Genomic DNA, 13,067 nt, shown 5'->3' on the forward strand with positions numbered 1-13,067 from the left:
CCCCTTCAGCTCTGGGAGGAGAGGTCGACTGGAGGAGGTGTAATCCCAGTTTGCCCACAGATGTGCGCTCTGGGCCGGCTCCGGCCCCTGCCAGGGGAGTGCGGGGAGGCCAGCTGTGCTGTGCGCCCACAGGTCCCAGGGAGGGAAGAACAGCAGGCAGCATAGGAGAGAGAGAGAGAGAGAGAGAGAGAGAGTCCAGGTCAGACCACAGTCCTCAGATACAACCCTGCGGGATGGAGAGGGTAAGGAGGTTGGGAGGCAGCTGGTGAGAGCAGGAGGCAAGAGAAATAGAACCACCACCACCACTTACTAAGCACCTACTATGTGCCAGGCACTGTGCCAAGCTCTGTAGCTGTTTCTGCTTCTGCCTCCGGTTTCTAGGGTTGCTCAAATTTTTCTCTCCGGCATTCTCCCTCCCACCCTCCTTCCCCTCCTCCGCCTCCTCCCTGCCAATCACAAGCCTCCGGATTATGGGATCAGAATGTGCGCTCTGGCTGCCCCCTATGACAGGTGCTAGGGCCAGGATCCCTCCCTCTGGAGGCAGGCCTGAGACTGTCAGGGTGGGGGGTGGGGTGCAGGCCAGGGATGTAAATGCCAGACCCCCTCCCCCACCCCCACGGTGAGGCCCCAGCCTGCTATGGCTGCGGAGCCAAAAATACCAGGCCTGGGAGGGAGCCCAAAGCTCCCAGTATGAGAGTCAACTTGACCTCTGCGGGCAATGTGACTCCTGGCAAGGGGGGTCACCTCTCTGGGCTTCCATTTCCCAGGCTATAGATGGGGATTCACACCCCACCTCACAGCACAGTGAGCTCACAGAGAGAATCAAGGGAGGTGAAGTGCCAGGTGAGGTGGAGCTGGGACGTGGAGGGCAGCGCTCCCCTCCTCCCCTCAAGACTCCCCCCACACTCCCCCCCCAACACACACAGCACACACCCTTCACCAACCACTGGCACCCACTGCAGGAAGGGCAGGACCCTGGGAGCTACGAATTCCTTCAGCCTTTTCACTCCTGGTGCTTTGACAGGAACCTGACTGATCCACGGAGGAGCTATGGTCAGAGAGGAGGATGAATATGACCCATTTCCCCAAAGGTGGAAGGACAGAAACCCCAAATGGTCATTTCCAGTGCTCTAAGGCTGGGCTATGATGTTTAAAATCACAGGGTCTCCAAAATGGAAAGGAGGTGATCACTGTTGTTACCGGAAAATGCTTAAGCCTGTGTGAGTATGATCTCACTTCATCCTTACAGCTATTCTATGAAGCCGGTACTGTTATCCCCATTTTGCAGAAGAGCAAACTGAAGCTTATGAAAGCTGTCACTTAGCCCACACTACACAGCCCCAAAGTGGCAGAGCTGGGATTCAAACTTGCATCTAAAGCTGGTCTCCGGACCACTAACGGAACTGCTGTCAGGGCACCTTGCCGCCTCCTCCCTCCCCACCCACCCCGCCTTTTCCAGCCCCCTCCCCATTGCCACGGACAGGCAGACACGATGTGAAGGAGGCCTCCGATCCCCCTAGCCGTCAACACTTCTCCACCGTTGCTGATGCCTCTCTCTTCTGATCAGAGTAATGGGCACAAAGTTCCTAGTGCTTCCCTGGGTTGGCTGAGCAAGGGCAGATCCTCTCCTCCCAGCAAGCACCTCAAGAAACTGAGACCTCATTTCTGCCCTTGAGATGTCTGGGGACTCCTGTGTATATAAGGCAGGTGTGCTTGGGCCTCCGTCTTCCCATGGCCAGTCTTTCCCAGCCACTTTTTGAAACCTTAAGGACTGCCTTTCAGGAGAGAAAGGATGGGGAGAAACAATGCACAGGGAGCTTCAGTCCAAACACCTGGCTGGGGGTTCGGCGTTTGAGATTATCTGTAGATTTAAATTATCCGTGTCCTCCTGGGCTGTAACCAATATTCAGGGGGTGCCCTGGATCAGAATTCGGCTGAAGACTTCCGGTTCTAACAAAGTCCTCTCCGGCTCGGGGGCGAAGGCAGTCGCCCCCGGCAGAGTGCAGACCCCCTCTGGTGAGCTTTTTCACACGGGGCTCCCCAGATGCCACCTGCGCTGGCCCTCAGAGCTCTGTCCCCGCCTGGCGCTCGCGAGGGGAGGGCAGGGAACCCGGCTGCGTGGCGGGGCCTGCGCCTTCGGACGGACCCGCAGCCCCGCGCGGGGAAGTGGAGACGCCCGGCGCCCCGAACGCGCGGGGGACAGACCCTGGAAGCGCGTCTGGATGGGCAAAGGTGCGGTCCCGCGGGCGCAGGCGGCGGGGTTGGTCCTTTGTAAAAACCTCCATCCCTCCCGCTTTGTACTTCTTCGAAGCCCCAGACCGAATTGAATCGTGTGTGACAAGAACTCTAGAACGACTGGCTTCTCCGTCCGCGCCACTCGCGGATTAATGCAGAAAGCTATGCCCCTGGACGCAGGCTTCCTTTCGACCCCCTGGTTCCTGGGCCTTATTAAAAATAGTGCAGGAGGTGACAGGGAGGTGGTTGCCCTCGAAGGCCCCTCCCCGCGCCGAATTCCGAATTCCCGAGCGTGCGCAGCCTGGGACCGATGGGGGTCCGGGGCATCGGGAAAGGCTAAGCACTGAAACGGGGTAACAAGTCCTGCCAAGCAGGAAGGGCAGGCGGGGACCTGGTCTCGCGCCCTCTGGCTGGATCCTCCCGCGGGTTCAACGCTCCTAAGAGACCCCACGCCTTTCGCAGGGCAGCTGGGCGCACTTTGGCCCCCGCCTGCCGAGTCCTGCGCCCCCCTTCGCCGTGGCCTCGGAGCTTCTGGAGAACCTCGGAGGGACAGTGCCACCCTCCTTGCCTCCGCCCGATAGGGGGCGCGGCTGGCCCGAGGGCAGCGCCGCCTCGGGAGCGGAACGCGCAGGTGCCTCGGTGTCCGCATTCGGGGAGACTGGGGCGGGGTCTGGGAGGCTGGACGTCGGTGGGTCGGCGCGTGTGGCTGGGGTTGGCGATCGCGCCGAGACCCGGCCCGGCTCACTTCTGTCACGCCCCGCACCTTCGGCACCGGGGAAGTGAGAGCCGCTCGGCGCACCCTGCAGGCCAGGGGCTCGGGAACCAGTGGACCCGCCCATCCCCAGGGATCTCTGAGAACCAGACTGGGTTACAGAGATCTCTGACAATGCAAAGCGACCTGAAGCACGGGTTCTGAGGTAAGATCCCTGAGTTAGAATCCCAAGTCCTCTGCCTTGCTGATGACGGGAACCAATTGCTTCACTTCTCTGTGCTTCGGTGTTGTAATGACTGTAAAATAAGAATAATAGTACCACCATGGGGCTATTGGGAGGACTGCAAAGATCTCAGTGTGCAAGAACTTACTTGTAACAGTTGTGCACCACACTGTTGCTAATATTGGTATTTCCAGAGCGTGAGGTTTGTGCACAGGGGTCTGCAGGGCAGGAAGGGCTCCTGTGCAAGATTTATAAGAGTCCTGTCCTCCCCAGTTTATAGCTTGACTTCCTGCCCATTCTGCAGGTGTCCAAAACGTCCTTTCGTCGGTCCCAAACTTCCAGTGTTTGTTGCCTCCTGCCACTTATGGAGGAGGGGCAACTTCCAGCCAAGTAGAGTAAACACTCGCTGAGGTGGGTATGGTCCCCATTTTGCTCACACTGGACGTTGAGGCTTGGGGCAGTCAGAAATCACATAGAAGATAAGCCAGTCTGGCAGCCAGGGCTAAAGTGCCCAGGCCCTGAGCTCCACTGTCTGTCCAGTGGGGTGAGAGTGCAAGGGTGAGGGCGGGAGGGGGCGGTGTGGGGGAGAGCTCTGACCAAAGGAATGGCTCCAAATCCACCCTTCCCTCGGAAAGAAAGGTGTGTCTGCTATGCCTTCTTCCCCCCCCCCCCCTCCCCCAGTCCGGGACCTTCTAACCAACTCATTCCTACATGCCTGATCTCAAGAGTTCCAACCTTGAACCAGCGGGACTGGGCAGCTACCCTCCAGTCCCGAAGCACACTCTCCTGCTATTCATTCCTTCGTCCATCCATCCATTGGTTTATTCACTCCTTCAGCCATTCATTCAAAAGATATGACTGAGCGGTGCTGTGTGTGAGGCACAGTACTCCCCACTGTCGGAGACAGTAGCCATGAACTCACGTTCCAGGAGGAAGACAAACAATAAACCAAGTAGATCAACGAATGTGGGGATAATATCAGCCCGGGATAGATACTATGGAAGAAGTAAACAAGCAAATCTGACAGAGCAGTAGCTGGGGTGGTGAAGGAAGGTCTCCCAGAGGAGCGGGCACTGGACACTCAGCCTTGACAAAGAAAGGCTTTTCTTCAGCATTTCCCTTCCCCCAGTTGTGTGCAGAGTCCTCAAAAGAGGGGAACTGCTTCCAGGAGGGCTGAGCGGGAGTTGCAAAAGGGAGGGAAAGGGGACGGCTGCGGCGGGGGATGTGCCTGCCAGGGGTGGGGGTGCAGGACTTAAAGCAGAGGGCCCTGCTGACCCCCATCATTCCCGGTATGCGGTGAGGTAACGGGAAGTACAGAGATATGGCCAAGCCAGGGTGTCAAGGGCAGCTGGGGCAACTTCAAGACAAACAGCAAGCCAGGGGGAGTGTTGGCTGCAGGAGAAAAAACTCACCGGGAGAGCAGAGGCTGGGCCAAAACCTGGCTTCAGATGGCTGGCAAGCCTAGTGGGGGAACTGAGTGGCTTGGCTTTTAGCAAAGGAAGGATGGATGGATGGATGGATGGATGGACGATGGGCAGATGGGCGGGCTGGTGGACGCACAAATGAATGAATGCACACAGACAGAAACAACCAGCTACTCTTATTAGTGTTCTCTCCTGAAAGGTGTGTTTGTAGGGACTTGAGAGAGCGGGTCGGTGATGGTTTTCATGAGGGAAACCATATTGTCACCAGATCCCAGGCAAACCCACACACAGGCACTCGCTTCCTCGCTCCCAGCCAAGTGCTCATTCTTTCTGAGTCCATCCATAAGATACAATGTAGAAAGGTAGAAGGCAGTGGTGCCGGTTCCAAGAAGGAGCTCGGTGCCTAGAAGGGGCTCCAGCTGAGGGCACCAACTGCTGTGTCCCGAGTGCTCAGGGTTTGGAATTTCCCAGGTAGCCGAGGAAAAGGCTGAATAATGAGGCAGTAATTCAACAGGTAACAAAAGCGCAGGTGGGTAGGTGGTGAGAGGCAGCGCCCACAGAAAGCTTCCTGGGACTCGGGTTTTCTGGCATTGAGAGCATGCCGTGGGGCAGAGGTTACCGGAGAACGTCGCGGTTACACCTGTGCCTGCCTTGCACCCATGCATTTCGATGCTCGTGCTCTTCTCTTCATGCCTGGGCCTGGAATCTTGGGGGAGAAGTGGAAGAGGTTGCTGCCACCATGTAGGTGTCCAGGCAGCTCCTGGGTACATGGACGAGGGCAGCCTGCTCCTTGGGCACTCCTTGGCAAAGATTCGCCAGGACGCTGCTGGACCGCATGCCGTTTTCGATGGTCCATTCAACACGCATTTTATGAGGACCTACGATGTGTCAAGACCCGTAGCAAACAAAACAGGACGGGCCCCTGTGCTGAGTGAGCTCACTATTTTCGTGCAGCCTCAGAGGGGCCGGCTCTTAATTCTGTCGCTTAATTCCTGAGGAGGGGGAGGGAGAGCAACTGATTGCTTTTGGCTAAAGGAAACCAAAGACCTTGAACTAGTAGAAGCTAGTATGGCAAAACGGGCAGTGGATGGAACCCTGGGTCCACAGCTCGGGCTTTAGTATTTTATTTCACAAATATCTGTGCGGCACCAGGCGTGCTCGAGGCTGTCCTCTAGGAGCCTCTGACCAGTGAGGTCAAGATTCACACTGACCCAGGGCGCCTGTGTGGTTCAGTCTGTGGAGCGTCCGACTTCGGCTCAGGTCATGATCTCACGGCTTTGGGTTCGTGGGTTCGAGCCCCACATCGGACTCGTGCTGACAGCTCAGAGCCTGGAGCCTGCTTTGGATTCTGTGTCTCCCTCTTTCTCTGTCCCTCCCCCACTCACATTCCGTGTGTGTGTGTGTGTGTGTGTGTGTGTGTGTGTGTGTCTCAAAAATAAATAAACATGTTTAAAATTTTTTTTAAAAAGATTCACACTGACCTGATCAAACTAGACAACAAGGTCCAAGAAAGAGACTCAGCACGTGGGAGAACCAAATCCCATTGGGTGGCGTGGGAAGGCTTTCTGGAGGAAGGGACTCTAGCTGGACCCCAGATCATTAACGAGACAAAAGCACAGGCTCCAGATTGGGGAGTTCTAGGCAGAGGAAACCCCTAAACTGCTGTGCGCAGGCAGAACTTGGCAGTTTCTAAGAACTGAAAGAAATTGGACAGGAACATATGGGACAATGGGAAGCTCATCCACTTTTTACTATCTGAGGCTGGAAAATCAGACGGTTTCTCTGAATTTCAGTCTACTCATCTGCAAAATGGGTAGGACAAGGTGAGCATTGCCACACACTGTTTGGGGGTGGGGGTGGGGATTGGGGCATGACCTGCGGATGGCTTCTGGCACAATAGGTGCTTAATAAATATAAGATGACTTATATCTGCATGGCTTACGTCTGCGGGCCAGAGCCGCTCAGGTCCCCATGGGCGGGGGGGAGGGGTTCGGACCGCGCACCCCTGGCCTAGGGTTTCGGAATATCTTTATTAACGAGCACTTCAAGGTAAGCCGCGATGGAAACCAGATGTGGGATTGAGCAGTCGGCGGCGGCCGGAGGCAGAGCAAGGAGCAGAGATACCAAGGGAGTGGGGTGGGGGTGAGGATTAGCCCGGATGAGGTTGGGAGTAGAGGCACAACCCCCCCCCAGGTCTTTTTTCTTTGGGATATGGTAGGTTCAGAAAATGGATTTCCGACCCACGTGCCTGGGTTCACAATGCTCAGGCCCTCTCTCGTTTTACTTTGCCCCTTTACTGCTCACCCCATCCCCAGCCTCCCTTGAGGTAAGTCCTCAATCCGCGGATTTTCCCTGCAGTTTGTCATAAGCTGCTCTGAGCCGTCTCCTTCAAACTGACTCATTCCCCAGTGGGAGACCCGTCTCCTCTGCGCTTGGCGTTTTCGCTGCCCCCATGCCATCCCTGGACCGTGGAGGGACTAGCCACAGCATGGTGTCCAAGACGGGCCTCAGCCAAGTGACCACACCTGTCTGAACCTCGGTTTGTTCATCGAAAATTGGGGGCCCCAACTTCCCACCACTCACAGTTGTTGTGAGATACAGTCGATGACTAACCCTGGGGAAAGGGCTGGACGCACCTTAAAAGTTCTTTTCCCTTGCTGTGACTGGTCCCAGTGTGCCCCGCGTCGCCTAGGGAAACCACAACCCATCAAATCCAAGCCATCGGTCTCAGGTCGGAGACAGTGAGTGTAGAGAGAGAAGAAGCTACCTCACCCTTACCCCAAACCCCGAGCAGGTGACAGTGTAAAGACCAGGTGCAGCCAGCAGGTCTCCCAACCCCTTGCTCTCAACCCCAGACCAAGACCGGAAAGTCCCCTGGGTTTTTGCAACCCCTGGGTGCAGTGCTGGGGAGAGAAGGGCTCTGTCCCAGGAGGGGAGGGAGGGGACCGAGCTGTAAGGCTTCCCCAACTTGGCCCATCGAGGGTCTCTCCGGTGCTTGAGTGAACACAGGCCCCTCTGCACCCAGACCCAGCGCCCTTCCAGGGGAGGGAAATAGTTAATAAGACAGGAAAGTGCCCCTGCAGGGGACTAGTGGTGTGCGTGTTAATTTCATGGAGGGACTGCAAATGGGGAAGAGGGGTTGGAAACAGAGGAAAAGGCACCAGCGGGAAGGCCCAGAGCTGCACCCACAAATTTGGAGGCAAGTGTCCAAAGGACTCACCCATATCGGGAGGCTAGAGACCCTTCAGACTCCACGTGAAAACCTGTTGGGTGTTTTGTTTCTTTTCTTTTCTTTTAATTTGTCACTAAAGTTTTGCCTGCCCCCCTCCCCTAGGCCAAATCGTGGACCCACCAATTCTCTGCCTAGCCTCAGGAGTCCTGGGGGTCCCGTCACCTCTCCGGGCCTAGAATCCCTAGAATCCGAAAGGCCCTCGGGTGCCTCCAGGTTTAATCCCTAGCGAACCAGTTAGTAGCATCTCCTTAAGAGAGAGGAAGGGAGGAGCAGGGAGTGGAAGGAGAGTAGGGGTGGAGGGAGAAGGAGAGAAGGAAGGAGAGAGTCTTGGGGGGTGGAATTCACTCTCCCCCCCCCCCTTCAAAACCTTAAGAGAGTTTGGGAGATCTGGTCAACTTTCCCAAACATCTGAATCTTTTTACAGCCCTCGGTTCTTTCCCTGGGCCAGCTGTGGGGAGGGAGAAGGAAGAGAGAGGAGGAGGAGGGGGGAGAGAGAGAGGGAGAGAGAGGGAGACATAGAGAGAGGAAGAGAGAGAGAGAGAGAGAGAGAGAGAGAGAGAGAGAGAAGCGCAGGGGAGGAGGGAGAGCTAGCAGGCCGGCGCGGAGCGCAAGGCCACCGCCTCCTCGCCTCTCCAAACTCCCGGCCAAGGCGCGCGGTGGCGTCCTCGCGCTCTCGCTCGCGCCCCCGCCCGTCGCCCGCGCAGGCCAGGCATGAATGCTGAGACTTGTGTGTCTTACTGCGAGTCGCCGGCTGCTGCCATGGACGCCTACTACAGCCCGGTGTCGCAGAGCCGGGAGGGCTCCTCGCCTTTTAGGGCATACCCCGGCGGCGAGAAGTTCGGCACAACTTTCCTATCGGCCGCCGCCAAAGGACAGGGATTCGGAGACGCCAAGAGCCGGGCCCGCTACGGCGCGGGGCAGCAGGACCTGGCGGCACCCCTGGAGAGCGGCGCCGGGGCGCGGGGCTCCTTTAACAAGTTCCAGCCCCAGCCTCAGCCGCCGGCCCCGCAGCAGCCGCAGCCGCAGCCGCAGCCGCAGCCTCAGCCGCAGCCGCCCGCGCAGCAACCGCATCTCTACTTACAGCGCGGCGCCTGCAAGACGCCCCCGGACGGCAGCCTCAAAATCCAGGAAGGCAGCGGCGGCCACAACGCGGCCTTGCAGGTCCCCTGCTACGGTGAGTGCACGTGCGGGGCGCTCAGGGCTGGGGACCCCGGGACCGAGGCTTCGGAGCCCTTGAAGCCCACTTGGCTTTCGCGAGGCCGGACTCGGCGGGCTGGGGAGGCGCGGGGCCGAGCAGCGGGGCGGCTCTGGGTCGGCAAATAGGAACCGACTGCTCCGAGGGGACCATGGGATCCGTCCTGCCACCTTCGTATCCTCCAGCCGAGGGCTCGGAGCGTTTGGGCTGTTAAAGACGACCTGGAGTTTGTTTCTCCCCGTCTTCGCCGAACCACTCGCTTTGCGCTGCCCTCGGGGCCGCCTCTGAAGCGGACGCTTCGCCGGGGCTCCGGGCGCGCCGAGGCCAACAGTCCCGGCGCAGCGCTCGCGCGCGGGGCTCCGGGGCTGCGGAGGCCTCGCTCCCCGCAGGCCTGGAGGGAGGCTCCTCGGGCGGCGCTGCAGGTGGGAGCGTCGCAGGTGCCGAGCCCTCTGGGAGCCCGGGGCGCAGTCGGCGAAGCGCGCCCGGGATGCCCTGGCACAGGGGGCCACACGGGTGCTGGGCTCCCGACGCCCGGAGTCATCGAAGACCCCAGTTCGCCACCCCACAAACCCACACTCCCCGCAAGCGCGGCTCGCCGCGGAGAGACAGGCCGGCTCACGCTCCAAGCGTTTCTCCTGTGGCCAACCTGGGGGGGGCGACTGGCCTGCGAACAACGGTTTAGGACCGACCCTCAAGAAGTCAGGGAACTGCAGAGCCCGAGGCGGGGAGGTGCTGGGGGAAGAGGGAAGGTTCTGGGTCCTGATTTGGGCCCCCAGGGAACCCGAGGCCTAAATGACCTCCAAGCCCCCTTGAGCTCACAGGCAGGACGTTGCAGGCCTGGGCCCCCAGAGGGTGGAAGATCGGCCGCCTGAGACCAGAGCAGCTCAGGAGCCTATAGGCCTTCTCTCCCACTGAATCCGGATTGATGAGCCCCAAGCCAGCAGAGAAAACAACCCAGAAGGGAGGGACAATTTTTCCCTGGGCTAGGAACCCTGGGTACACACTCTCCCTGAGACCTTGGCCTTCAGGCAGGGCCCTGGAGCTCAGCTGGTCCTGACAGAGCAATGACTTTGGTTGCACGGGCCCAGGCTGGATGGAGGGACCAAGGTTGGATGGAGAGACATAGGACATGGTGGAGGCCTCGGTGACTAGAACAGCCTCAGGAAACCAGCCCATGGCACACACTTTCCTACGTTCAAACTAGCTTTCCCAGAGGCTCTGAACCAGTTCTTTAGGTGGCTATTGACACAAACATTTTTACACAATCATACACTTGAGTCTGCGCGCACACACAGCCTCTTCCTCGTGAGCCAACATGGTCACACACAAATACACTCACTCGTGTGGCCTCACACATAGTCACACACTCCCAAACCCAAAGGACAGGACTGAGAGCAGATTTAGAAAGTTCCGGTGGCCTTTCCCCACTTCCTCCACCTTTCCTCTCCACCTTCCTGTTGGAATGAGATCAGGCACTCAGATCACAGACACTCACAGCTCCACACAGGTGCTCCTTCCACACTCAGGCAGGCAGGGGCTGTCAGCCCTTGTCAGCAGGCACCCGCCTGCCAGCGCCTCGGCTCAGGCTCCCTCCTCCTGGCCTTGCCCAGGCCCCTCCTGGTCTCTGTCGCAGAGGACTATTAGGCGAGAGCAAATCACAGCCTGGGGGACCCGTGGAGGTTCACTGTGCAAAGCCAGGGGCCTGATGTGTTTTCTCTCCCACTGCACTGGATTTGCATGTTTTCAAAAATTCACCAGTGAGGCTTCTGAGGAGGAAGAAGCGTTACATAAGAAGAGGTCCCAAGCTGCCTCCAGCCTCTTCTTTGGAAGATGCCTTCAGGTCCAGGGGGGAGAGGGGGGAGGGCTGGCCCCCTCTGGACACCCTCTTAGAGCCCTGCTGGGCCCCCACACACCAGCCTGGCCCTTCCTCTACTTGCCTTAGCCAGTAGAGCAAGTAATTCCTCTGAAGCCCTTTTCCTCATCTGCATCACAGGGAGAGAATGTTGATAACTTACATCACTGGGCGGTAAGTGCCCCCCAACCCCGCAAGGGAGCAAGGGAGAGAGCAAGAGTGTAGTGTACCCTCCTCCAGGTTTCCATCCTCAGCCTCTGTGCTGTTGGGAACCTGTGAACACCCAAGTCTTTGCCCCTGCTCTGGGCAAAGCCATAGGCTGCAGGTTGGCACGAAAGGCAGCCCAGCATCAGCTACAGGACCCCCATGCCCCTGCTGCCTGAGATGGAGGGCAGAGCCACAAACAACACACAGCTCTGTGTATTCTTCCCTGGCCAGGAGGTTTCTGGCCCCTATAAAAAGGAGATTAGGCACATTAAGTCCGAGATGGGAAACCTAGACACCCAGAGGTGAGGCTCTGCCCTTTACAGAGGCTGCTAGGAGGAGGGCCTCTGGAGATGGCTCTGTGGGAAACTGAGGCACACCTTGGGGACAGTTCTCTCCCACGCTTGGAGGGTGTGGACTCAAAAGGGGGTAAATGAGGTTCAAAGAAAAAAGCCTGGGGATATTCCCAGGAGCTCGGGAAAGGCGGAAGTGGTCAAGGCCTCCCGCACTAGGCTCTACCGCGGTTGCTGTCGGGCTGACCGCGGGTAGCTTGGACTTGGAAACCTCCCTCCCCGCTCTGTTGGTCCCGCGGCTGGAAGCCGGATTCTCGATCTGCATAACTGCAACTAGCCGGAGGCGATGCTCGGGAGGCCTCCTCCGGGACCTCAGCCCCGGGAACCACTCCTCGCGTCCGAGCGCCCCTGGGCGAGTGAGGTGCGGGCCTTGGGGGCTGCGCTAGGGCCATGCGGAGAGAGCGCGCGGCGGCGGGGAAGCCGCCTCCAGTCTCCGCCCGCCCGGTCTTCTCGGAGTTGCAGAAAGTGGAGGTGAGAATCCTCTCAAGCTGCAGGCCTGAGATGAACAAGATGACTCCGCAGTCCCCCCCGGGTGCAGGGCACAATTTCGATTTTACGAACGCGCTTGCTGCAATTACGACCTCGCCGGGTGCGCACTTCGGCCTTCGAAGTCCTTGCTGGTCCCTGGCCCGTCCTTCGGCCCGTGGGCCCCAGCAGACACGCCAAGTTGGAGACCCTACGTTTCCCAGCGGCACAAAGAACTTCCTCGTCGCGAGAGTGAGGTCCCCGGCGCCTCGCCCCCAAACCCCGGGCCGCCTCCCCAAGCCGCGGCCGGCGCGCCAGGCCTCGGCCACGCGCCCCGGGACGCTTCGGGGGAGCAGCCCTGCTCCCTCCTTCTCTTTCGCTTTCGATTCGGTGCACGAAGGTTTTCGTTGCTAGCCACTACCTTGCCATCCATTCGGCCCTGGCCCCGGCCCCCCGAGAGAGGCGCACGGAGCTCAGAGGTCGGGAGACGTGGGCCAGGCCCGAGACCCCTGGGGCGCGGCCGAACCGCTGCTCCGGATTGTCGAATTAGACACAGCGTTTGACTACTAAGGGTATTTCTTTCCCCGCGCCGACACAGTCCACACAGCACCAAATGTGTAAACTCCGCCCGGATCGTATTCGAAGTTAGTCAAAGGACCGGCGTGCGGTTTTGTATAAGAGAAGCCCAAAATCAGACAGCGAGAAACGGAAGAAGCAGTTAAGAGCCCTGGGTGATTGTAAGGTGATCGAGAAAAAACAGCAGCCTGGGAGCTGTGTCGTTGCCGACCCCCGCGCCCTTGTCAATTTTGGAGGAGGAGGTTGAGAAGGAAAATGCTTTTAATGTTTTACATTGTTAATTTCTATAGCCACCAGCGTGCCTCGACAGTCGGCCTAAACACACATGAATTTAAAGAGAAAAACAGAAGACCTAGATTAAAGGGTCAGTAGTTTAAATCAATTGATGTGCAGTTTTCTTTGTGATAATTTATGTGCAGTGCAGAGGAAAGTTCGAAGAATTGTTCTGTCTGTCTACGCTGGTGTAACTACCATCTGAATCAAGATACAGACATGCATATGGACACGAAAATTTGGGGGGGGAAACTTTTGTGTGTGAGTTGTTTTAAGAAAATTTCAGAAGAGACTTCGGAGAGCTGGGCAGCTCCCCTCCCCCT

The 13,067-nt window shown here is 58.2% G+C and overlaps 1 protein-coding gene across 1 annotated transcript in view; it reads left to right on the forward strand.

The window, feature by feature from the left end:
- The first annotated feature begins 8,537 nt into the window (after positions 1-8,537).
- Positions 8,538-13,067, forward strand: part of ALX4 (ALX homeobox 4) — a 41,551-nt gene continuing 37,021 nt past the window's right edge. The window contains exon 1 of the mRNA XM_049617586.1: positions 8,538-9,000. Coding sequence (XP_049473543.1) covers positions 8,538-9,000 — 463 coding nt within the window. The remainder of the gene's footprint in view (positions 9,001-13,067) is intronic.

This window comes from Panthera uncia, chromosome D1 (genome assembly GCF_023721935.1).
Source record: "Panthera uncia isolate 11264 chromosome D1, Puncia_PCG_1.0, whole genome shotgun sequence".
NCBI classification, from domain to species: Eukaryota; Metazoa; Chordata; class Mammalia; order Carnivora; family Felidae; genus Panthera; species Panthera uncia.